General features: G+C 35.9%; 2 protein-coding genes across 2 annotated transcripts; both read right to left on the bottom strand.

The window, feature by feature from the left end:
• Positions 1–255: 255 nt before the first annotated feature.
• Positions 256–1360, bottom strand: LOC110799112 (germin-like protein subfamily 3 member 2). The gene has a single exon (XM_022004312.2). The coding sequence runs from the start codon at positions 1022–1024 to the stop codon at positions 392–394; it is 633 nt and encodes a 210-aa protein (XP_021860004.1). The 5' UTR covers positions 1025–1360; the 3' UTR covers positions 256–391.
• A 745-nt stretch (positions 1361–2105) lies between these two features.
• Positions 2106–24942, bottom strand: LOC110799113 (ACT domain-containing protein ACR12). The gene is made up of 10 exons (XM_022004313.2): positions 24654–24942; positions 24242–24290; positions 21107–21229; positions 20459–20553; positions 18092–18176; positions 17871–17930; positions 8143–8198; positions 2798–2903; positions 2640–2708; positions 2106–2425 (listed from the first exon to the last, which is right to left on the bottom strand). Exons 1-10 carry the CDS (start codon positions 24815–24817, stop codon positions 2363–2365), a joined length of 870 nt encoding a protein of 289 aa, XP_021860005.1. The 5' UTR covers positions 24818–24942; the 3' UTR covers positions 2106–2362.
• Positions 24943–26377: the final 1435 nt, after the last annotated feature.

Below are 26377 nucleotides of genomic sequence, written 5' to 3' on the forward strand. Positions count from 1 at the left end.
CCTCCTTAAACCATTGAGATGATGATGCTATTGCTTCTCTGAAATTCAAGGTAGCCACTGATTATTGACTTGATTAACAGTTGATGCACTTGAATTTGTGGGAAAGATGAAGAAAAAAAGAATAATGTTAGTTGGAGATTCAATAATGAGAAACCAATGGGTTTGTGTTATCCAACTGGCCGAAAGCGTGTCATATACAATAACTCTGTTTTCTTCGTTTCCAATTCACAAGTGTTTTAAATAAAAAAATAAATGTTATTGCAGGGAAAATGGTTGGAAATTTACTATATATTTCAGAACTTACAGTTGTTGGAAAAGAACACAACTCTGATTGCACTTGGTGATGGTTGGAATGAAATGTTAAAAGTAAAAATATAATTATATTAAAAACTTAGGATGAGCTCAACTTGTTTTTCAACTTGCGAAGATCTCTTGAACTCAAACCAAAAGCCTTTTGTAGAAGCTCTTCTTTGATATCAGACCCAAAAACAGTAGATGGGATTCTCATCAAGCCGGGATTCTGGCTGTCGAAACTTCCCAAAATAGCTGCATCAGACTCACCAACATTCATCTGGAAATGCAACATTCCCCTAGGAAACACCATTACCTCACCTTTCTCAATCACCTTAGCAAATATTCTTCCCTGACTATCAACAAATCCAGAATAAATACTTCCCTCCAGTACATAAGCAACTTCTGTAGCTCTAGGATGGTAATGTGGAACATTAACACCACCTACACCAAAATCAGCTCTAACCATCGACAATCCTAACGTGTTTAGCCCAGGAAAGACATTTCCATTTACAGGTTTCGAACTGAACCCGCTGTTTGTCAAGTTTCCTGCCACCTTTATTCCTGTGAATACAAAGTCTTCAACTGTTGCATTCGTGTTCATGCAACTCGGATAACCCGGTTTTGTTCCTGATATGCAGAAGTCTTCGATTGGATCAGGGTCAGAACCGCTGATAAAATACGCATTATATTGGATGGATAGGACTAACAGAAATACAAATGGAAAACCCATTTAGGATTCTTAGATGAAAAATTAACAACTACAAATAATGATTGAAGCTCTAATGAAATGTCTTACTATTTATAAGCACTTAAAAAAAAAGACAGTAATGAGTCAATAACTTTAGTAGGTGAAACGTGAAAGGAAACATCATGCCTTTTTCCCTTGGCAATCAAGAATTGACTTGTACACTCTGTTGGCACCACAAATAATTGTCAGTCTTGTTTGGCTGCTCCAACTGGTTAAAGTTCAGCGTTTACTTCTGAGTTACCGTTACCGTTACCGTTACCTAAATGGGTCTGAAGTAGCTTTTAAATCGGTTATTATGTTTTCCAACGCACCATTTCTAGACGGGCGAGGTTAAGGAACTGCACACCAAGATGAAATTCATGGAACCCATGAATGAGAGAAAACATCATATATTTATTTACATTATGCAAATGTTAATTTGATATTTTACCACTTGTCAATTAGTAATTTTGTTCACAATGAAGATAAATTACATGCACCAAAATTGCCAAAGGCGGCATGCAATTTGTTTCATAAACAATATGAACGGAGAGGAAGAGAACCCCATTGTACGCTGAAGTAAAATGAAACCAATATCTAGACATCTAAGGACAAGCAATCTCTGTTTTAGGTCTGCTAATCTAGTCTTCGTAATTAATCAGATTTCCAGAAGAAGATTTAAGCAACTAACCAGAACTTAATCAAGGCTAAAATGGAAGAACAGACGGAAAGTAAAACTATAAATGGGTGGAACACCTTTCTAAGCATTCGAGAGGAAAATGAAAGGGGAAGAGAAATTATGGATGAGAGCTTGGGATGGAGAAACGGTGATAGCTAAGGAGTAGGGACGAAAATGCAGCACCTCTACCTTACACTTAGAAAAGAAAAATATTATCCACCTTCAGAAACCTAACAAAGGAAAATACAAAAATTATTTTCCAGAAAAATGTTTTCCGCCTAAACAAACAAGCCTTGATGTAAAACATGGACTGGATGCTCAGCTTGTTAGGACATGCATGCATACACCAGCTTGTCCAGAAGATAACATGGGAAGATAAAAATGAGAAAGTTGCAAAAACAGTGCTTGTATGTTGTAAGAATGCTGTTTTGATTATTCATATGCTTCAAGACAGTCTAAATGAGATGAAACCATTTTGACTGGATGTATCTTGTAGAGATTGGGCTTATTTACAAACTTTTCTTCAAATTCAGGCATATCAAAGCTAGAATTCTTTGTATAACATGGTGAAGGGTAATCTGCAGCAATACAACAGGAGAATCCATCTTGAGGTAACATACCACCGTCACAAGATCACCCAGAGGTAGTACAAGTTCTTGCTTTCAGTAACTGTCTTCGTCTGTTTGTGGCCTTCTTAGGTAGTAACGGAGACAATTAACTAAAACCTGCAAATTTGATTGTATTAAGTTATAACCAAAATTATTAAATCCTATATGAGTATAAAACAAAATCCACAGGGCTGAGAAAGAAAGGATTCCCACGACAAGACTGAAGAAACCCAAGAAATCCGTCTTCATGATATGGGGAAACCCCTATGTTACATTAATAAATCTTGAAACAACTATCATCATAAAATTAACCTGCGAATAATAGACTCACCTGAGACAAGGAACTGTTTAATGCTGCCCCTCGGTAACTCACGTGAAACTTGTCCTTGGCTACGAGTCCCTGTATAAAGAAATAAAACAGTCATTAAAAAAGAACCCAAAAAAAAAGAGACATATAATCTGCAATGACCATTAACCAAGAGGAAATACTTCTGTGTCAATCTCTGCTGACTCCACATCAACATTGATTTCAGACATGATTTTGATGACTTCCATCAGCAGGCCAGGTCTATCTGCTGTTTCTATGTACAGCAAACTATCAAGCAGCAAAAGGCATGTTAGAATTTATGCAGTACTTTATCTTGTCTACCAGAACCATTCCATCTAGATTAACACAAATTACAATCATTATGTTTTAGTGTTTTACACACACCTTATATTGTTTGATAGTTATATTTAGCAGTAATTGACAATGTGTAGAGGATTTGGCTGAAATTGGTAAAATGACATTTGACTTGCTAAAGGGGAGGATATGATGACTACTGACTTCATGATTGTATGGAGACTATTTATCAAATGGGCGTTTTGGCATAGCCAACTTGGAGACCAGAGAGTATTAGAACAGCAAATTGCATGCATATTCAAAACAAGAAAATCAATAAATAAATCATTGCAGCTTGGACTGTCGTTTTGATGACTGATGCTAGTTAAAATCATAACGCAAGCAGGCCTTTTCTAGGAAATAAAGAGCTGCAAAATTTTAATAAGACTTGCAGTAGGAGAAATTCACATAAATAATTCCAACTATGACCACACGTATAAATTTTAGGCCTTGGTGCCCCTCGTGTCTGCTCCTGCGCCTAAAGCACGCTTTTTAAAACTGTAGTGAAGGCTTGGTGTTACCAAAACAAAATGTAGTGAAGGCTTGGAGATTAGTAAATATTAAACTAAAGAGTGAAGACTGGAATAGCCTTTTAGAAGAGAAACAATACATCATTAACACCTTGCAAATTCCCTACCCGGATACCCCTAAAGATGGCATGGGATGAGAGAGAGAGAGAGAGAGAGAGAGAGAGAGAGAGGGTTGAAGATTTAGGGAAGGTTTATGGTTCCCGTCATGAAGAGATTGGGTTTGGTGGAAGAGGGGAGGCACTGGTGTTGTGGTGGTGGTGACAGCATGCTGGAGAAAAGATCTATGTAAGGAAAGGCAGGACAGCTTAGGAGGTTGATTTACTTTTTAAGGAAAAAAATTAGAAAACATAAGAGCCAATGCCAACCACAAAACGCTGTGTGGCCTTGGCGTCCTGCTAATTTGTTCTTGTAGGTCACCTTTTCCGTTAGTTTAAAACTTGCCAAACTAATGTTGCAAAGGAAATCCCACGTAATACTTTTTTTATAAATTAAGATAACATCTGTGACCTGCAAGCATCCATAAACCTAATTGCAATTCCTTCGGCATTATTTGTTTGTTCATTGTTTTGGTATGTCTATGAACTGAGCTTTGACCCCAAACACCAATTTGAGTTTCCGCTAATTTAGCTAAGTTGTGTTTATTTCCTAACAAACCTCATCTTAAAATCAACTTGTCATCCTCAAAAACCAACGAACAATTTTCGGAGCATGTCTCCCCTTGAGTCAAAATTTGTCCCCACTACCCCATTCAAGTGTGAAAAGATTTAAAAAGTTTTATTTGTTCCGTCGCCCCCTCGTGATCACACTCCTTCCTTTGGTGACCTCCCTCAATATGAATAGCACTACCTAAGCCATCCAAACGCCCCAAAGAAATAAGATTACAATCAAGCCTTGAAATACACCTTACCTCCCATAATTTTCGAGTCATCCCATCATGTGTCTTGATCTAAACCTCACCTACACTATCAACTTTTTCCTCTTCCTGAGGGGCAAAGCAACACATAACCATCACTTTGTTTATAAAAAGTTAACTGCTCCTTCCTACAACATATTAGGATCCTGAATCTTCTGTCTTTTGGATCTTTACTCTACTCCACCATGAAAGTCATATCCTCATCTTCGACAATAGTAGCAGTACCTTAACCCCTACCCTCCTTGTACCTAGGACACTTTGATTGAGTATGTCATACCTCGTCTCAGTACCAACATTTGATGTTAGGGTCTATATTGCTCACATTCTTCTTATCTTTCCATTTAATGCCACTACCCTCCACTACTTCTCTTCTCCATGGACTGATGACGATCCCCTTGCTACACGAACCTATCCGCCTCAATTAGCGACATCACAATATCGTCTAAAGCAATTGGTGTCTTCCCTCCAATAAACAAGTTATCAGATAATTATATTTTTGGGAGAGAGAATCAACAATAAAATTCTCTTGTCCTCCTCTATCTTCACATCTAAACTCGCATGGGTGATCATATAGATCATATTGTAGTGCATTGCTTTCCTTCATATCGAGTGAATAAAGGTCCCTTATTCAATGGACTTGTTAGCCAATGACTTAGCTGCGTACATCTTAATCAATTTCTCCCCTAACTCTTTTGGATCATCCGATAAGACATTGTACTTGATAGTCAATCGGATGGCACTAGTAGCCTGTAGTTGCATAACATCCCACTTGTCCTTGCCTATCGAATCAGGTTTCTTATCTTCCAAATTCTTATGAAGACCTTGATATATAAGAAATATCTTTAATGATATTTTGCCACAACGAGAAATCCGTTTTCCCGTTAAAAGCTCCTCCACTATATTTGCACAAATTCTTATTTACATGTGATGTACAATAAATATTGTACACCACAGTAAAAGTTAACTCAAAATATTTTTAAAAGCTACCCTTATACATGTAAAAGTTGTCTATTTTTAGGGAATTTTTTTTCATTTTAATAAAAATTATTTCTTCAAAATCACTATTAATGTATAAAATCAATCAACCAACCCTTTAAAATGTTTATCTATCAACTTTTTTTTTATAATATAAAAGTTAAACAACACATATTAAAAGTTACAAAAACCTAGGTAAAAGTTAAAAAAAAACTGGGTAAAAGTTATTTTTGTATACAATAAATTTTTTGTATACCTTGTGCGTGCAAGGCCTTTTGTTATATTTGTTTCCAAAATCCCCGACTAAAACCCAGCTCTTGATATCAGTTTGTTATAACAAACACGTGCCACCAATGGTTAGGAACAAACTCTTCAAATACAATGTAGACAAATAGCAAAATAACAATAAATAAAAGAGACAAGTGTTTTTGAGGTACTTCTTCCATTCAAATAATATTGTATTATTAAGCCTCTTCAAAAATAGCACATCTCTCTTTGATGATTACTCTCACCACTCCCTCTTATTTTCTAGCTAGGCCAAACCCCCTTGTATACGGTAAACTAGAAATCCTCGTCTACTAGAATTAAAATACCTGTTCTCGAAATATACCAAATATATCTTCTGGTATGCATGTAAACTCTAGTTTTGCTTATTAGGTTTGTAATTAAGAAATAAGATACCTTCTGGTATGCATGTAAACTCTAGGATTTTATGCTCGGAGGACAAGTATTAAGACTCCTACTTTACGAAGGTTTTCTAGACTAGCCTAAAAAAATGGTTTTGGGCTTAACTAAAATATTGTTGAGTCATATCATCATCATACATGAGGGTATGGTGAGAGAAATCGTCGATGAAGGATATTGTATTATTTTGCAGGAACTTAATAACAAGATATTATTTGAAGAGAGGAAATCCAAATTTTCTCTTAAACACTTGTCTCTTTAATTTGTGTGATTTTTCTATTCATTCTATATTGTATTTGCAGAGTGTGATTCTAATCCGTCATGGCACGTGTTTGTTTAACATTTTAGTTTGGAACACTGACCCATATCATACGGTATATAAGAACACATAGTTGAGAATTATGAGATAAAACCACCATAGTTCAGAATCTTCAGATGATTAAGGTGAATTTTCCTTTTAGAACATGTATCTTCATCTGAATGACGATAGTGTCAAATATGTTGATAGAGAGTATAAACAAACTTGGACTGATTTTCCAATTAAACTAATCATGATTTCAAATTGTTTTAGGATCAGGTAGTTGCTTGCTATAAATCTGTTTATGTTCAGAATAATCCAAGAATTTTTTTTACAGTTGTTGTCAACTTGGGGTACCTTAGAGCATGTTTAACAAAGAGGAGGTTACCTTCCTCTTATTTCTTATCTCTCCTCTTCTCCTTTTGACACATCACACTCTCTTTCCTCCACATAATTTCCCACTATCTCTTTCCTCTTCCTCTTCCTCTTTCTTCAATTTGTCCCACAACCAAGAGTATCCTCTCTCTTCATACATATACCCCACCACATATTCTATTACATTAAATGATTTAATTCTCAATATGTCAACTTATTAAAATTAGAGATACTTTAAATTTTTTTAAAATTATTAAAATCAAATTATGATAATTATTCAATATTTGTACAGAAATTTAAATATTAATGATAATTGAAATCAATTCATTAGTAAATAAAATGACCATCATACATATAATAAATAATAAAATATGATAATAGATATACCTTACGATAAAAATAAAGTGTATAGTATGAAAATAGGTAAAAATTAGGTTCATTTTATAGATAATTTTTTTATATGGTCGTTGGTGTTCTTTTTATAAAAAAAAATATGTTTTCGTTTTAATTTTAATACCGTTTAAATAATTATAACCATTAGAAACATGGGTAATTTTAACAGCCACTATTAATGTGACAAGTGTCGAAATTTAACTTGTCAAAGGTTCCTCTTGGGCATATGAGCTATCCTCTTCCCATAGAGGATGAAGACCATTCCTCATCAAAAAATAGATCCTCTCTTCCATTTCAACAACAATGAGGACTCCTTTTTTGAGGAGAGAGAGTGCTAAGAGGAGGGTGGATCCTCTTTGTTATTCATGCTCTTATATTAACCTGATTTTAGCTTATATTTTTAAATCTGAACTAATCTAAACTTCACTGAAATTACTTGAACTGAACAAATTTTAGAAATTATTAGAACAAATTTCTGTTGTAAACTTCCTTGGTAGCCTTTTCTTCTCTTAACATAGGGTGCATTTTATTCACATGATTTTCACTTATCTAAACTTATTAGAAAGTATTAAAACTTGTTTTAGTTGTAAATTGATCTTGGGTAGCCCTTTTTTTTTTTTTTTTTTTAACTTATACGAAGTATGTACTTATAAAGTGGAAATAAGGTAAAAAAATCTTATTTGAACTTATCTTTGAATTTATTTCCTGAAATAAGTGGAATTAAGGTGACATTAGGGGGCCTTGGAACATTGCATATTTCATTGTATTAGCCGGTAGATTTAGATCTTTACGCTTCAAAAGAGAAACAAGACCATAAGTCCTGTAACTTGATTCTTAGCGGCATAGCCCTCTAGTAAACAGTCACGGCTACAAACTAGATCAAGAACTTAAAACTGAGACAATGTTAACACTTGATGATAATCATATGTCAGGTACAAAAGCATAAGGAAAAAAAAGAAGAGATGGGCTTAGAATAGAAAGACAATTCTGGGTAGATGTTCGAACCTCTTCTTAGGTCCATCCTCTTGAATGTGAATATGGGTTGCCACATCCACATCAGGCTGCAATGTCAGTCAATAACAGAAATGGTTAGTTATTATTACAAATTTCCTTCAAAAGACTTCCTGCTTATATGACTATACAGAAGTCTTGCATGGTGAGCACATTGAGATGTTTCATTCTTTATTCATCTAATCATCTATATATTGATGTTTTTCTACGGAATCTCAGCAATGTTGTATATCATGTTTAAATCCTCTGACACAAGAAGCAAGGATCTATAAAGCATAAAAAAAATCAAGTGAGCAAAAGAATTGATCTTAACAGCACATATTCGCATATTATTCGGGTACACATGATTACATATTCGAAATTGCTCTGCCTCACATAGATCAAGACCATTTCCAGAAAGAAGACAAGGAATCACAGAATCCTCTGCCTAGAAGCGGAGTAAATTGTAAATTTATGCAGTAGACAGTGCACAAACACATTGAGACTGGTAGCATAACCAATTCCTATTGTTTAGAGCGCACTCTAACACCCACCTCCTTCCAAAGGTATACTGGGTTTTTAACAGCTAAAGCAATGTCACACTTAATCCTGTTATCCAATCCACCAAATTACTTGCTCCAGTTTCCTACTTGTTTTCACGAGTTTCAGAAAGACCTACCAAATGACAAAAGGGAAATATAGTAACAAGTAAGAAGTTAGAAGAGAAACGAGGCATAACATATGTAAGATACAAGATCTAAGCGAGGCAGGAGGGGAAGCTTGCCTTTATTTTTAATAAATATCATAGAACAGGAATAGTTGGATGTAAGCAGAGATCAAGGGAAAAGGAAAGTCTTGAAACCCATTAAACGTCATTGACTTTATTTGACTGCCACCATCATGATCAATCAAATCCTTACAATCATGGATGTGGTCTGTACCAACAGCTGGTAATTGGTGTTTGGGGATTATCATAGCTGGTAATTGGTGTTTGGGGATTATTATAATAATTTATAGGTCATCCAAAATTGCATTCTGGTCTTTTCTAGATTTCATTGATGAGAACTTTTTATACCTAGCAAGAAACAGACGGAAGAAAGAGGCCAAACCCCATCAACCCCCCCCACCCCACCCCACCCCACCACACCCCACCCCCAGCAGCCTTCTTAGCGGCATTGAGCAATGGCTGTATGTGGTCCGTACGACCACTCCAAATTCCAAAACAGGTTATTCTGAATACAGAACCAAAGAGCTTACTCAAGGTTCTTCCACTGCCCTCTTTATATGAAGCCCTATAATTTAGAGATACCAAATATTATTAAGTGATTAATCAAAGATAAGGGTGATTATGTTGTGAATTAGAAGTGTTCCAACTAATTTGAGATAACAACCATTAACAATTACGAATAACAATAAGCAAGAAAACCAAGCATGAAAACGGAAACAAGGAAATTTACCGTGGAAACCCAAGCACCGGGAGAAAAACCCACCAATCCACTAGAAATAATCATGAAGATTTATAAAGATATTATCAAGCTAATCAAGCTTCACCTCACAACTCTCCCTCACAAAAAAAGACCAAATCGTCGGGTAATAAATTAGTAAGTTAATTGCCTAAATTTATAAAATTTTAAGTATATCAATTGTTTTGTATTGAAAATTAATTGATCATTAATTTTGTTATTATTATTTTTATAGCGGATTGGTGGTCTAGTTATGGATCTTCTACTCCCGACCTCAAAAAATTTCCATGAAGGTTCTTAGCCTCACTAATAGTGCTACGGGCTGTGAGAGAAATTGGGGCGTTTTTCAACAATTTCACTCCAAAAAGAGGAATCGGTTGGCACAAAGTCGTTTAAATGACATGGTGTATGTGAAAGCTAATCGAGCTTTAGAGCGCCGCTATAAGAGAAAAGACACCATTGATCAAGTTGTTTTTAGAGAGATTGATGAGAGTAATGAGTGGTTACTTTGGAGAATGGAAGAGAATTCTTCGGATGATGAAGGTGATCCTGTGTTTGAGGGCGATGACTTGACATGGGTTAAGGTTAGTAGTGTCGCCAAAGCCAATGATCCAATCTATGGCACTAGAGGAGCAACAAGGATTGCTAGGGAGTCCATGCCATCCTCATCTAGAATTGATAAAGGAAAGGGTCCGGCTACTACCTCCACTTCTAAATTTTCTCGCCGAGTTGTAATTGTGGATGATGATGAAGATCAGATGGAAGAGGATATTGGTGAAGATGGAGATTATCTAGATGATGAGGCGAGTATGATTGATGATGATGAAGATGATGATGATGTGCTCTAGGAGCTTAGGGGCGATTATAAGCTTGAAGAACCGAGTTTGCTTTTCTTTTTCCTTTTTCTAGTCTTTATACATACTTGTTTTATGTTGGTTGTGACTTTTGAGCGTGTGACTTACTCTAAGTTTTTGGTTAGTACATTAGCCTCTTTGAGATATTCCGGTTTGGTGTCTAGTAATGAATTATGCTTCATTTTGTTAATTTATGCATTTATAATATAAGTATCATGTTTTTTTAAGTACAAAAGTTCTAGAAATGATTTTAAAGGTTTTTGGCACCTAAGGTGCACTTCGCCTACGAAAAGCATGCGCTTTCGCTTTGGGCTTTGCGCCTAGGCTCCATGGCCTTGTGCGCTTCGCGGTTTTTTAAACTAAGCCAAAGATTCAAGATTTAGGAACTTCAACCACAAACAACAAGTTTTACCAAACATATTTAATTCAACTTCTCCCAACGAACAAAACCAAGGCTCTTCATACCAATTGTTGTAGCTCATTCACCTACAGCTCCACCATTAATATGATATTCTCCGCTTTGGGCCAAGCACGGATTAATTCACAACTGATTAATTCTATCTATATATCCGCCTTACCAAGACCAAAAAACAAAAGAAAAATAGAAAAAACAGGGCTACAAAAGAGTAATGCAAGCAACACGCACACACGTCACACATAGAGGTCACAGACATCCAAAATTTCCCTGAAACCAAAGTTACAGCGGAAGAATAGCAAGAACATGCGAAAAATTATTAGTAACTGTCTTCTTTGTTTGGTTTCACAAACCTTTGAGGGCAAGGAGTAATAGTAGAGAGCAAAAGACCGCGGTTGTTTATGCCCCAACCCTTTTCTCTCTTGAAAATTCCACTTAGTGCTATATTCCTCTCAGATCTCACATACTCCATAGTGATTACACCACTCTCTATTCTTGTTCTTACAGATTTATGTCTCCCATGGATATGTCTCTTTTTGCCATTATAAGCACTGCTTTTTAGCAACACATATAGCTGCTTGACAATCACAATGTAGAGATACATATGGGGCAGGACGCCCCCACAATGGAATATCAGCCAATAAGTTTCTCAACCACTCCGCCTCTTGGCCGGCCAAGTCCAATGCAATAAATTCGGACTCCATAGTTGACGGGCAATACAAGTCGTTTAGAAGACTTCCAAGAGATGTCTGCTCCACACATGGTGTAAAAACTAGCCCGAGTTAACTCGTATCGCCCGAGTTAACAAGGTTTTGGAGGCTGACGATACGAGATATCCCGAGTTGTAAAGGTGTTTTTAAAAACGGCGAGATCTCGGCCGGTTCAACCGATCCGAACGAATTTTGTCCGCATTAAACGTTATAAACCTCACATCTACTCGGTTTTCAGTCGAATTCCCATGTTTTCGACAAAAAGAAAAGGAAAAATGAAAGAAATGGAGAAACTCCATTGAAATAGAGTAGAGAACTCCATTTTCAAATCTCAAACAAGAGAGGAGAGAGAAGGTAGAGAAAGGAATTCATTTTAATTACGTCGCGTGTACGGTTTAGGAGAGGGGGACTAGAGTAGGTAGTGAATGGGGCTGAACTTTTTAAATTTCAAATTCCTACGCGACAACCGCGACACAGTCCGCGACTAACGCATCAGTTCCGTTACCAAGACTCCGCGACCGATCCCGCGACCGTGACCGATACCGCATTTTTTATCTATGGCTCCACATAAAGTGAACACATATCCACTAGTGGAACTTACCTCATCATTACCAGATATCCAGTTTGCATCACAATAACCTTCTAAAATAGCAGAAATCCAACATAATGCAAACCCCAATCCATAGTACCCCTAAGATATTTAACAAATGCCTAAGAGCATGCCAATGATCTCTACTAGGATTATGGGTATATCGGCTAAGCCTACTCACTGCATAGGCTAGGTCAGACCGAGAGTAATTCATAAGAAACATTAAACTCCAAATTATTTTAGCATATTAAGATTAAGACACACTATTGCCTTTATTTTTTTTTAAGTGTATGCTAGCATCATAAGGAGTTTTAATTGGCACAACATCAAAACTGTTAAATTTCTTTAACACTTTTTTCACATAGTGAGATCGAGACAGAGAAACCATTACTAGTTTTGGTAACTTTAACACCCAAAATCACATCAGTTTCACCCATGTCTTTCATTTCAAATTGAGAGGATAGAAACATTTTAGTTTCATTAATAGCATCAATATGTGTACCAAAAATCAACATATCATTTACATATAAGCAGACAATAACACAATCAGAACCAAACATTTTTTAGTACATACAAGCATCAGCACGGTTCACAATAAATCCAAAACTCAAAATAATTTTATTAAACTTTTCGTACCATTGTTTTGGAGCTTGTTTCAACCCATACAAAGATTTCTTTAACTTACACACCTTATGTTCCTGTCCTAGAACTACAAAACCAGGAGGTTGAACCATATAAACTTCATCTTCTAAGTCGTCATTCAAGAAAGCAGTTTTTACATCCATTTGATGTACAATTAACTTATAACTTGAAGCTAAAGCAAGTAAAGCACGAATAGTGGCAATTTTAGTTATAGGTGAGTAAGTATAAAAGAAATCAACACCAAATTTTTGAGTGAAACCTTTAATTACAAGTCAGCTTTGTTCCTGTCAACCGCACAATCAGTTTTCCTTTTCCTTTTAAAAATCCATTTACAACCAATGGCGTTACTACCTTTAGGTAATTCAACTAGTTCTCATGTATGATTAGACATAATGGACTCTATTTCACTGTTAACCACCTCTTTCCAAAAACTAGCATCAAGACTTATGGCCTCATCAAAAGTTTTAGGCTCATCATTAAACAAATGAAGAAATACAACTAACTCATCTATTTCATCCACAACATTGAGTTCAGATAGACAGTCAAGAAGTCAGGACCATAGCTAGTTTGGGTTCGGCGCCTCTTACTTTTCCTTGGTTCTACATCACTTTGAACAATAGGAGAAGAAGAAGGCATAGAGGATGAAGAGGGAATGGAAGTATAGACATCATGTGAAGTATCATGGGACTTATCATGTGGAACAACCTTATCCTTTAGAGGGAAAATATGCTCAAAAAATTCAACATCTCTAGATTCACACATTGATCTATCATTCAAGCACATAAATCTATAAGCTGCACTATTTTCAGCTAGGATGCTCGGACTCGGGTCACCACCCCTCTGTATCGGTGTCGACACGACGCGACCCAGGTGCGGACACGGAATTCGGATCGGACCCGCCGGAGAGAAAGTGGACTCGGCGCTCACTAACCCTGGATCTAAAATTGAAGGAAGAAAACAACAAATCAAGAGCCGAAACCTTAGGGCTTTTGTTCGGCCAGAAAAGCCGAGTAGATCGGAACCACCGAGTTGTTGGTTTTCTTCTCCGGCGAAGGGTGGCTGTCTTCTCCTTATCTTCAACCTTTTTTTAAAAAAAAAAAATTCCACATTGTGCTGGTTCTGATTTTTGTTTTTATTTTTCTATGTGGAGTTGGGTAGTGGAAGAAAGTCACGTGATTCTCATCTGTTGTTATTCTACCTCTTTTTCTGTTTTTTAACTTATTGGTGGGGTATTCTTGACTCTTGAGTCCTTTTATTATGCCTCTTTTTCTGCTTTTTACTTTATTTAATATCAGCAATAAAGTATGGTATCTTTATCTAACTAAGGAGTTTGACTTCTCACCTACTCCTCCGTAATACTTAAATTATGTACTCCCTATGTATTTTTTTAAGGGATACACTTGCCTTTTCCGGCCGTATTTATTTAAGAGATACACTTGCCATTTTTAGTAACTTATCAACCCCACCATCTAATTAAATAATACATCTAATATACCCTATCACCCACCATCCTATTAAACAAATATTTTCATAAACCCACCTCATCCTCCACCCACCAAAATGACATGGTCCCCACATATTTAATTATTAAAATATCTATCCAACCCCACTTGCTTTATTATTTTATTTCATTCAATTATTCTTCTTAATACCCGTGCCCGGCCAAGTGTATCTCTTAAAAAAATACGGAGGGAGTATATTTTAAAAAACAAAAAAACAATACTTTTTTTAAAAAAAAATCTGCAAATAAAAAATAATAAATCTTTATTTTGTTTTTGCATTGTCGTGTCCCCGAGTCCAAATACAAGTTTCGGACCCTTTCAAAATGTGTCCCCGAGTCCTTGATTTTTGAGTTTCCCATGTCCGACACTCGGATCCCTTACCCGGTCCGACACCCGTACCCGAGTCCGAGCATCCTAGATTTTCATCATAACCAACAAACACAGCATCAAAGGTCTTTGAACCAATGTTTTCCCGTTAAAAAGAAGGTAAACCAACTTTAGCTAAATACCCCCCACATTCAAGTATTTTAGGTTGGGTCCATGCCCTTTCCACAACTCATAAGGGGTTTTGTCTAACTTCTTATGGGGTACTTTGTTCAGCACATAATTAGCAGAAAGTATGGCCTCCCCCACATATTATCAGGTAAGCCAGAACTATTTAACATTGCATTCATCATTTCTTTAAGGGTTCTATTTTTCCTTTCAGCAATGTCATTCTGTTGGGGAGTACAGGGAGCACTCATTTCATGAATAATTCCATTTTGCTCACAAAGTTCCTTTGAAAAGGTTGTACCATACTCACCACCTCTATCAGACCTAAACCCTTTTAATCTTACGGTCTAATTGATTTTCAACTTCTGCCTTATAAATTAAGAGCTTTTGTTCTGCCTCATATTTGGTTCTTAGAAGATACACTTTGGTATATCTAGAATGGTCATCTACAAAAGTACCGTTTGCCGCCTCTGCTTTTGGTATTCTTAAAGTCAGCTAAGTCTGAGTGGATTAATTCAAGCAATTCAGTTTGTCTAGAAGTAACTGGTCTAAAGTGAGTTCTAGAATTCTTAGCCTCAACACAAATTTCACACTTACTTTGACCATTACTAATCAGATTAGGAATTAAAGACAATGTTTGCAAACGTTTCAAAGAGCCATAATTGACATGTCCTAATCTACCATGCCAAATATCAACCAACTCAAGCAAGTAAGCAGAAGAAGAAGTCTTATTCATAAAAACAGCAACAGATACAGTCTCTAAAATAAATAAACCACCAGACCAATATCCCTTCCCCACAAATTCCCCATTACGAGATAAAACAAGCTTATCACCCTCAAAAACAAGTTTTACACCAGCTTTGTTAAGGAGAGCACCAGAAATTAAGTTCCTGCGAAGAGAAGGGACATAATGTACATTTTGTAAAGATAAAGATTTTCCAGAATTCAGCTTTAGGAGAATTTTTCCTTTGCCAAACACCTCAGAAATGCTTCAATTTCCCATAAAAACCTGTTCACCTCCCGTAGCTTCTTAGAATTCTGCAAACAGTTCCTTATCCGAACAGAAGTGCTTAGTTGCACCAGTATCAACAATCCATTAAGTTTTATTATCAACTAAATTAATTTCCGAAATTGCAGCAGCAATAATTTCATTAGAGTCTTCAGCAATATGAGCCTGATTCTTGGTTTGATCCGGTTTCTGGCCATTGTTTGCAACATCTTTGCGTTTGTAGCATTGCCAAGCCTTATGGCCTGACTTACCACAAACATAACAGCCACCGGATCCTTTGTCGGCCTTCCTATTTTTCTTGAAGTCACCAGCTTTCTTGCCTTGAACACCAAGTTGTTTGGTATTCTGATTCTTCTTCTTGAAACTTCCAGCATTCTTGTTTTGTTTATTAAACCAGTCAGATTTTGGGAAAAAAGATTCCACAATGTTAGCTAGCTTTAACAGAAAGTTCATAAGGAGAAGAATCTTTATCCTTCAATCTGTTGGCTTCTTCGATCTTCATGTGGCTGGCCAATTCTTCAAGGGACATATCTTTCTTCTTGTGCTTCAAACGATTGCAGTAAGTGGACCATGAATTAGGAAGCTTCTCGATCAGGACATTGGCTTGCAATACCTCACACATCTTCATACCTTCTGCCAGAATATCAGCAACCAGATTCTCGTACTCGTGGACTTGATCCATGATAGGCTTGTCATCAACGGTCTTGAACCGTAGCCAATTTCCCGTAGCATACTTCTTCTTGCCAGCATCATCTGTATCATATTTCTTTTCCAAGGTCTCCCAAACAGATTTAGCAGATTTCTTATTGATGAAGAGATAAAAAAGAGAGTTACCCATGTGACTGACAAGATGACCTCTACGAACTTGTTGTGCTTCTCATACTTGGTGATCTGTTCGGTGAGGTTTGGTGTGGCATCAGCAGCATCGAATGTCTCGGTGATTGGACGTTGAGGACAATCTTGAATTAGAACGTAGTTAACCTCAAATTGCTCAAAAAATATTAGCCATTTCTGAGCCCATACCGTCGAGAGGTTCCAATTTGGAGAGATCAGGAAGTGTTTTGATAAGAGATGAATCCATAATCAGATTTCACATTTGAAATTTTGCTTCTAAATTGTAGGAGATAATACTGAAAAATCCAAAAAAGATAAGAAAATATGGGTCGGATATTTGATGTTTATAAGTTGCGGCGTGTTATAAAACACTGTCGTAGAAGCAAAATTCTCCCCGACTATGGTGCTACCGGAAATGGCGATCCCCAAGATTTAACACAGCATTCTTCCGAAATGTGCACTCGGCTAAGGAGGAATTTGGAACTCATAATAAGGCTCAGAATGTAGGTGAAGAGAAGAGGAGAGTTGTATTTTTCGGTGTTTTGAAACTGAACCCCTAAAACTGATTATAAAGCAACAAAGATTTTGTAACCGAAAATTCAGATTTTAATGAGGCAATAAAAACTTTTGAAACCGAAAATCAGAATTCAATTGGGTAATCAAAACGGAGACAAGAATCAAGGAACCGTTTTTCGTAAATCAAGTGGCATTCGTAACTGATATGTCTCATAAATGCTGGACTATCTGTTACAGCTTGGCCCAAAAAGTGGTCCCACCACACCGCGCACGTGCCACGAACACGAACACGAACACGAACACGAACACGAACCGGACGGCGGCGGCGCGTGGGAATGCCTCCTTCTAGTCCACTTTAAACATTATAAAGCTTACTACTTTATATAAACTAAAGAAAACTTCTTTTTTCCCTCAATGTGGGACAACAACCATCCTTTTGCATTTCTACCAATGTGGGACAAATGCCATAAGTTGCGTACAAATGTCAATTGATATTCAGCACCTAACCATTGGTGAAACTATCAACCACTAGTAGGGCAGATAACCACTACACCAATAACAAAGTTTGGTTAATTGCCACAAAAGTCCCTCAAAGAAAAGAAGTGGTTAGAAAAGACGAAAGAAAAAGGACAAGGCAATATGCCAACACTGCCAATAAAAAATAAAAATAAAAACTTATATGGAAAAAGAAAGATTATAGTCTTTTGAAGTAATCACCTTCTCAACTGGAGCTTTGACACCAAAAGCCTCTCCCATTGCAAGTCGTTCACTAGATTCCTAGGTAGAAAAATATACAAGAGAAACATACAATTAAACGCTTGAGACAATGAACAGAAAGTACATGGCACATATACATGATAACGTGTCACCACAACCCAATGAGTCTCAAAAACCGTAGAAACGCCAATTAGCATGTTTAGAATTTGGGTACAACTTACTGGATGGTACTTCAGTAGATTGTCAATTATGGTAAGGCGGATCTGCTCTAGCATGTCAGGATCCTCAACTTTTCGCCCAGAATCTCTGACATATCATAACAAATTAACAATCAGATCTCTGAAAGGTGAAGTCGTCATGAATCAAAACAGAAAGGGAAAAAGTCTAGATGAAATCTATAGCAATAAATTCAAAACAGATCCTTTAAGAGGAAGCCTCGAATATCACCAATGAAAACTCTGCAGACTGTGGACTGAACTTCAATCCACAGAGAAGATGCAACAAAATGCTAATGCAAGTCCAATTTGGAAAAACATGATTGAAGAACCTGTGGGAACAGGAATGAGCTCAACCATGATCGAAGAAGCAGTTCAAACAGTAGTCATGCTAATCAAGTGACTCTGGTTATGTGCTAGTGCACTTAGTATCGCAGATCTCGAGCTAAATCTGCGTCAGCACGAAATTCAGAGCTTTCACTATGTTTTGGACTTTTCGGATAGTTAGACTTAATCAAGAAACTAGATAGCAAGGTTAGGAGCAAAGAACACAGTTTTAAAAAGGTTATTGTTCTAGGTCAGGAAATTACCTTCCTGTGCTAATAGGCTGCAGCAGCTGCTGCAACCCAAAAATTGAATGTCGAACAAATGAGAAATTGAGAAGCCGGGATGACAGATAACTTTTATAGTTAAAGGCATGTCAGACTTCTAAAGTGGACTAATTGAAGCAAAGAATTAGTTTCAAATTTCTCTTTTGTATGCAGTTCAAGAAAAAAGGATTTGTATCCCTTGTGATTCAGTCTCTTGTTTCTTTTCTTTGAGCTGAAACCCTTGTAGCATGGAACATTTAGCATATATATAGGCAAATAGCCAGGCAGCCAACCATTCAGATGCAAACTTACGAATTTTAAAAATGAATGATACAACCTGTAGTGAATTGTGTTCCCATCTTTTTTACTAGAAACGTCAGATCTTAGTTGTGACTTGTGAGTTAAAACAGAAATCCTGGCATCACTAGAAACCCTAAACTTAAGATCTCAGTTGTGAGTTAAACCAGAAAGGCAATAGACTTAGGTGGTTATACAAGTGAGTGTGATTAAGCTTTCATCTGCAGGACCTTAGTTACAGAAAGAATAAACTACGTTCCCAAGAAAGTATAGGGTTAACATTCAGCTTAAGGTCCATATTCCCGTACTTTGATCTCCAAGTCATTCACATAGTTAGCCTAAATGTTGCTTCATCATACTGTCTTGCTCTGTAATACTCCAGTTTTCTTCCAGAGGAAAAAAAAAAAGAACTTGTGACTTCATATCACTTACTTCCCCTGTTCTTTTTTACTTGCAACGGTTGACTTTATGCACTATTCACAAACTCTCTTTACTCCCTCCGTTCTTGAATGTTAGCCCCTTTCTTTATTGAGTTGTTCTTTTCCGTTCTTGAATGTTAGTCCCCTTTCTTTATTGAGTTGTTCTTTTTTATTAGCCCCGTTTGGAATCTTTCCTTATTTGTCCAACATTTATCCCCTTCATACCCTTGTAAATATCCAAAATGACTCACTTGTTTTACTTGAGAGTAAAAGCCCCTTAATTATTTCTCTCTCCTACCCACATGGTTAGATTCTATTGAAATTCATGTGAAAATTGTACTTTTATTGGATTGTATGAGATTCTAAAAGGGACATTCAAGAACGGAGGGAGTGATAAGGTTGTGTGATTCATATATAAGGAAAAATATTTGGGGTTTGTCTCAATGTATATTTTCAAACATATCATTTTTTTTTAATTTTTACTTATTGATAATTGATGATATTAATGGTTAAAGTTATACATCGACAAACGTAAAAGTCAAAATGATGCAAGTAAAAAAGAATTGGAGGAAGTACAAGGTAATTCACAGATCTATACCTTTTTCTCAACCAAGAAATTCGTATCAGATGGAAATCAAAATGATATCTAACATAAGTGCATTCAATGTGAATTAAGATGTATTAGCCATTCCACAATAGTTGCCAAGAAATACAGAAAAATAAATCCTAGTATTACTCTGTTTCATATCTTGTTTGATAGACATGAAGTAGTACGAAATTTATTGATCTCCCAACATTAGCCTTTAGCCATAGCTCAAATAACTTAAGGGTCTTTTGTACTGTTTAACATAAAATTAGCTTATAAATATCAGCAGTTTCAGCACTAACAGCACCTCTTTCTTACGCATAAGTGGACATTTAGAAACCGGGTTTTTTAACACCATCATATTCATCTATGAAATTTTGATTGCAGAGCTCAAGGAATGAAGCTAAATGTATAACTTAAGGAATATCAGAATATCAAAAATCAATAACATACAGATCAGAAATAATGAGCAGTAACATACAATCGTGTTATGAATAATTTTGTTTGCTTGACAGCTCCCTCAGTAGTAACAGTACCCTTCGAGACATCTAAGCCTAAAACTTTCAATGCTTTCATCTGCAATGAGGTTCATGAAGACTTAGTAAAAAGTACAATAAAATGACAAGGCAGCAACTTAGCTTTCAAAACGACCTCAAATGAGAAACAAATTACAAGCACTAATTATGTGTAAATCTGACTAAGGCGTGATAACTAATAAGCATCCCAATTTACATTGTACTCACTATTTTACGTAAACATATTGTCAGCTAGTTGCTTTAAGAAGCTTCTCGTTACACTTGCAATTCCATGTATTAAAGGTAGCTCTAGAAAAGGTTGTGAAAAGAAATCTCCAGATAAATGTATGCAGTATGCTACCAAAATGAAGGGCTTTTTTTTCTGAAGATTTGCCAAAATGAAGTTAAATCTCATTTCCAAAGATGCCCTTCAAGAATATCCTATAACAGAAGTGAAGCATCCGGTTTGCTGTTTTAAATGACTCAAACTACAAGAGAAAATCTAACATTACAAACGAAAAGAAAATCATCAACACACTTTTTGAAGGATAAATAAGAGAAAGACCTATGTATCACTTCAAGAAAGATCAAAGAAGCAAAGCATGTAACTTCACCGTGTCAATGAGAGCTCCAAGACGATCTCCAAAACTCAGCTGAACAATTGTGGAAACTGGGTCTGAATCTTGATCAATTAGAACAACGGGCACTGGGATAGGATCAGAGTCATCATCAGACATCTGCAAAGAACAGCATAACCTGGTTAATATAAGAGCAGATACTCAAATCTAGACTAACCGGACTCACGCCGCTCAAAGATCTACAAAGTATAAATTACTTAATACTACCATTGATAATCAAAAGAGTCACCCGATTGTAACTCGGAAAAAAAAATTATGACAATCATCAAATTTGAGCTCATGGAGCAGGATCCTCTACCCCTCAGTAGTGATTTCTGGATGAAGCAAACAACAAAACCTCCTGTAAAACTGTCTAAAACAATAGAGATAATTCCTGTTTGGATTCTCAAACATAAAACAAGCACAAAAGGAAAAACAATTCAACAACACTACACTCCAACAGGGAAAAAATATCCATCTGTAAATATAGATCAGATGCAACCGTGTAAGATTTATCAATCAAGATAAATATTCTAACAAAGTCCGAACTTTCTTGTAGTAATAGTAAAACCAGTAGGATACCATCATATATAGGGATTACTCATTTACAAAACCATCCAAAGCCTAACGAAAAGGAGGGGGGGAAAGGGAAGCAGAATCCATGAGAAGCCAATTTAAGAAACCAAAATATAGACGACTGAAACGTCATATATATTCAACTAAATTGCTTTGATGTTTGAGGCTTCCGCTGAGTTCAGACAAAACATAGTAAGATATATCATTAGATCAGCGTTGGGCACCTACGAAGTGGTTGCTGTACAGAAAAAGGGAAACAGCAAGAACTAGGAAAGTGACGTTATCCCAGAATGCCAGATCAAGAAACTTATTAAAGCTCAACTACAAGAACTCACAAGACCCTGAGGTTCCAGGTCTGTTTTCCTATTTCCCCTAGCATGCACCACAATATCTTAGTTGCGAAACAATGTGAGCTTTGGTCAACAGCAACAACTTGTTGCATGTGGACTGCGGAGTACTAGGTGTTCTAGATAGCCACTCACAACCACTACTAAATAAAGTAAAAAAGAGTTATCACTTCCTTTAGAAGACTATTCCTAATTATTACTTCTCTTAACCTAAACTCATCCCGGTGATTGAAAAGAGGTAGTGCTGGAGAAGGGTGTTGGCCGAAAACAAAAAAGTAAAAATATCCTCTAGAGGTGGGATTGTAAAAGTAAATAATACTACTTATGAAGAGAGAAGATCCGGTTTTAGCTCATGAAAGGGTGTATAAATCTGCATAATATGGCAGCTAATGCATTTCAGTGCCACAATAGCATCATAATATATAAACATCTGTCTGCTGAAATACAGTGAAGCAGAAAATGAAGAGTAATAAAACGAAGTACACTGGTGAGCCTGGTAATGTAAAGCATGTCGTCCAAAATGTGATTTTATCACTTTGAACCCTATTCAAAATACCACACTAAAAACCAAGAAAACACAATATATAATGGGGCAAAGGCCCAGCTTCCATTCTCTCGCAAAACATATTTTTGTTCATCCCAATCGTAGACTTTTTAAGTGCATAAATTGTTTAAATAAGTTACAATCTTTAAATACATCAAATGCATTTTTTACAAATGAAAAGAAGATTCAAAGAACATTACAATTATATAAAAAATAAAATTAAATAAAAAAAGAGTATTCACTAAAAATTATATAACAGCGCAATAAGACGAAAAAATCCCAGGTGATAGGTAGCCAAAGGCTGGTAAAAAAAAATATTGGCAATTCAACAACCCTTCCAAGATACTATAACAACAAGCCATGGAACATTAAATTCCATCAACTCCCCTCGCAAAAAAATAAAAAAATATAAAAGTCCATCAACTAATTATTTGTTAGCTGGTACTCCCTCCGTATTTATTTAAGGGATACACTTGGCCGGGCACGGGTATTAAGAAGAAGAATTGAATGAAATAAAGTAATAAAACAAGTGGGGTTGGGTGGATATTTTAATAAGTAAAACAAGTGGGGACCATATCATTTTAGGGGGTGGGGGGTGGGGATGGGGTGTAGATAAATTATTTAATTAGATGGTGGGGTTGATAAATCTCTTAAATAAATACGGTCGGAAAAGGCAAGTGTATCCCTTAAATAAATACAGAGGGAGTATAAATGGTGATAAGGGGAATGAATTTGTAAGGAAAACCAATGTCCATTCCCATAAAAATGCTAGTTCACACAAAATTGTCTCTTTTTCTTTATATATTTTCATTACCATCCATTACCACTTGGAGGAAGCATTATACGGAAATGAAATTTTATGAAGAAAAACACAAGTTTGGATGAGATCGCATTACCATGGAGATTATTATGTTACTTTCCTTGCCAAACTATACTTAAATGCATTCCCATTGCCTTCAGAATATAAAAACTTTGCAAGAACTGTTTGAAACAAATAGTATAATGCAATCTTTAGCACATAAGTTTATCAAGGCCGAGTGTTGAAATCAACATAATTCTTCTTTTCAGATAAGCTAAAGAAAAAAGAGTTCATTGAACACAATAAAAGAACACATATCAAAAGATGGAAAAATCATCCAAACAGTAACGAACATTGATCAGTCATGGAATATATCAAACCATGTGAAGAATACCCCCAAGAAAGCACCAACCTAGTAAGTGGTATCACCTTTGATAAGTGTGAGTTAATACTCCTAGATATTAAATAATCTCACACATGAACGCTAAACCCTTAACTTAAAACTAATCATTCAGTGTTCGTGTGTAATAGGTTTTTGTTTGAGCAAAAAAAATTGTTTCCGGTTTTTAGTAGTCGGTTTCCAAAATCAACGATTAATATAGGTATGACTAACTAAATTCATGATTTAACCTAAATCATTCGACTTTCAAAATCATAAAACCAACAAAAATTGAAACTGGCTGTAATACCAAACAGGATGTCAGTGTGTGGTTTTACCCATCATGCGTGTGATCGGATATTAACATAGACTTCTTCCACCTCTGATTATTCCGCCACAATAATACTTCATTATTTGAAGTGTGTAGCTTAAAACAACATGGTCATTTAAAAAAATAAGGCAATTAAAGGTGGGAGCAGCAACTTACCAATGAACTAACAGAATTCGTGCTCTTTGGAGAAACTTGCAATACATTCCTACACGAACATCCAAAAAACAATAAAGAAGCAAGCAAACAAAATTTGAGAGCTACAAATTAAAAAGTCACAAAAGGTGACACAGTAAAAATCGATGCAGCCATGAAATCAACAGAACATAAAACTCGACATTCAACATTAAAAAAAATATATGACATTCGATCATCACAAACTCGATTTCAAGCTCTAGAAATTCACAATAAAAGAATATTGAAACAAAAACAGTCACTCATTCGACGACATAAATGGACAACAATGAAAAATGAAAAGAGAATAAAATCACAAAGTCAACAACTCCATACAAAATCACTACAATATAAGCTATTATACAAACATTTTAATTTTTAATGATCAGAAACTTACCATTTTTTGGAGAGAGAAAATCCAGAAAATATGAATTTAGGCGGAATCAAGGAAGGTTTGTTGTTGTTAGCATCAAATCGAGAAATCTGAGGTGCGAAGTGAGACAATCGTGTTACACAAAGAGAGAGAGTAGTAGTTAGGAAGGAATTGGTAGCAGCAGCCATGGTTATAAGCTTTAACAATGGCGTCTGCCTCCGATGAGGCGAAGGAGGATGCGGATGAGAAGAATATGAGAGAGAATAAACAAAAGTGAGATCAGCAGGACTGCACTGCAGGAGTATAATATGGAGTGTGACGCAGCTTTTGCTGTCACTTGTTGCTAGATTATCTTTTCGAACGATTTTTCCTAATATTTTCAAAACCAAAATAAATTACCCATTTACTTATGTTTCGGGTCTAATAAGATAAAACAAAAGTCTTGCGCGCATATGGTAACCGTTTCGGCCTTGTTTGATTAGGAGTCGTTAGCTGGTTTGACTAGCTGTTTGCATTAGCTGATTTGACTAGCTGGTTGCATTAGCTGTTTGTGTAAAAGTGTTTGGTAAATTAGCTGATAGTTGTTAGCTGTTTAATATGTAAAATGACCATTAAGGACATTGACATACTTTGTTTCTTATTAATATTAGAGAAATATTTTATTGTGTTAATTTTTTCTCTTTATATTTTTCTAATAAACATTGACTAAATAAAAATTTAAAAAAAAATTAAAAAAAATTCTTTATATAATTTTTTTAATAATATATATTTTTCAAATAGATAAATATTACTTCGTACTAATGAAATTTTAAGCATGATTGCAATATACTTCAATTGCTTCAAAGTACTAATACAAAATGTATTACAATAAAAACGAATCTAGTAAATATGGTGAAATGAAAAAGAAAGTGTGAGTAATGTTTTTAGGAGAAAAATATGTAGGGTAACCAGGTTGATAGTGGTTGTAATAATAGGCAATAGTAGGACAAAATAGTCATTTTCATCCACTTTCTCAAACCTATAATTGCAAAAAGCTCCTATATTCAGCTTTTTCAAAATTAGCTTTTTCACCCCAAAACTCTCTTCCAATCCTCTCCTAACCAAACACTCCCAATTAGCTTTTTCTAAAGGTCAAACCTCTAATTCACCCCAAAAAGCTCTTTTTCCCTCAAACCTCTCCTAACCAAACACCCTCATTCTCATTCTAGTGTTTTCCCAAAACTAATTCCACAATCTAGTGTCCACATAGGATAGGGAATTACAAACCTAATATTATTTCTCCTAATCCTACCCAGAATGTGTTAGCTATAATAATTAGAAGAACTTAGGCTGCGTTCTATTCACCTGATTTTCACTTATTTTTCCTAAACTTATTTTATCTGAACTTATCTGAACTTAACTGAACTTATCTGAACTTATCAAAACTTATTTTAGTTATAAATTGTACTTGGCCAACCCTTATTTTTCCTGAACTTATTTTATCTGAACTTAACTGAACTTATTTTTCCTGAAATAAGTGAAAATAAGGTGAACAGAACAGGGCCTTAGTTGGATAATGCGTATATACGAACTTAACACTTTGTCGCGCCGTGGTCGAACCACTACTCTAAAGGACAATTCCGCGCTACCTCGGATGCAATAGATCACTTGCGGTTGCCCTCCAGGGTTAACACGACACCAATTTGTGTGCACTCACAAGCCTCGGTTGGAGACCAGAATATTTGCCCAGAAAAAACGAGAAAAATGTT

Source organism: Spinacia oleracea, chromosome 4 (assembly GCF_020520425.1).
Source record: "Spinacia oleracea cultivar Varoflay chromosome 4, BTI_SOV_V1, whole genome shotgun sequence".
Lineage (NCBI taxonomy): Eukaryota > Viridiplantae > Streptophyta > Magnoliopsida > Caryophyllales > Amaranthaceae > Spinacia > Spinacia oleracea.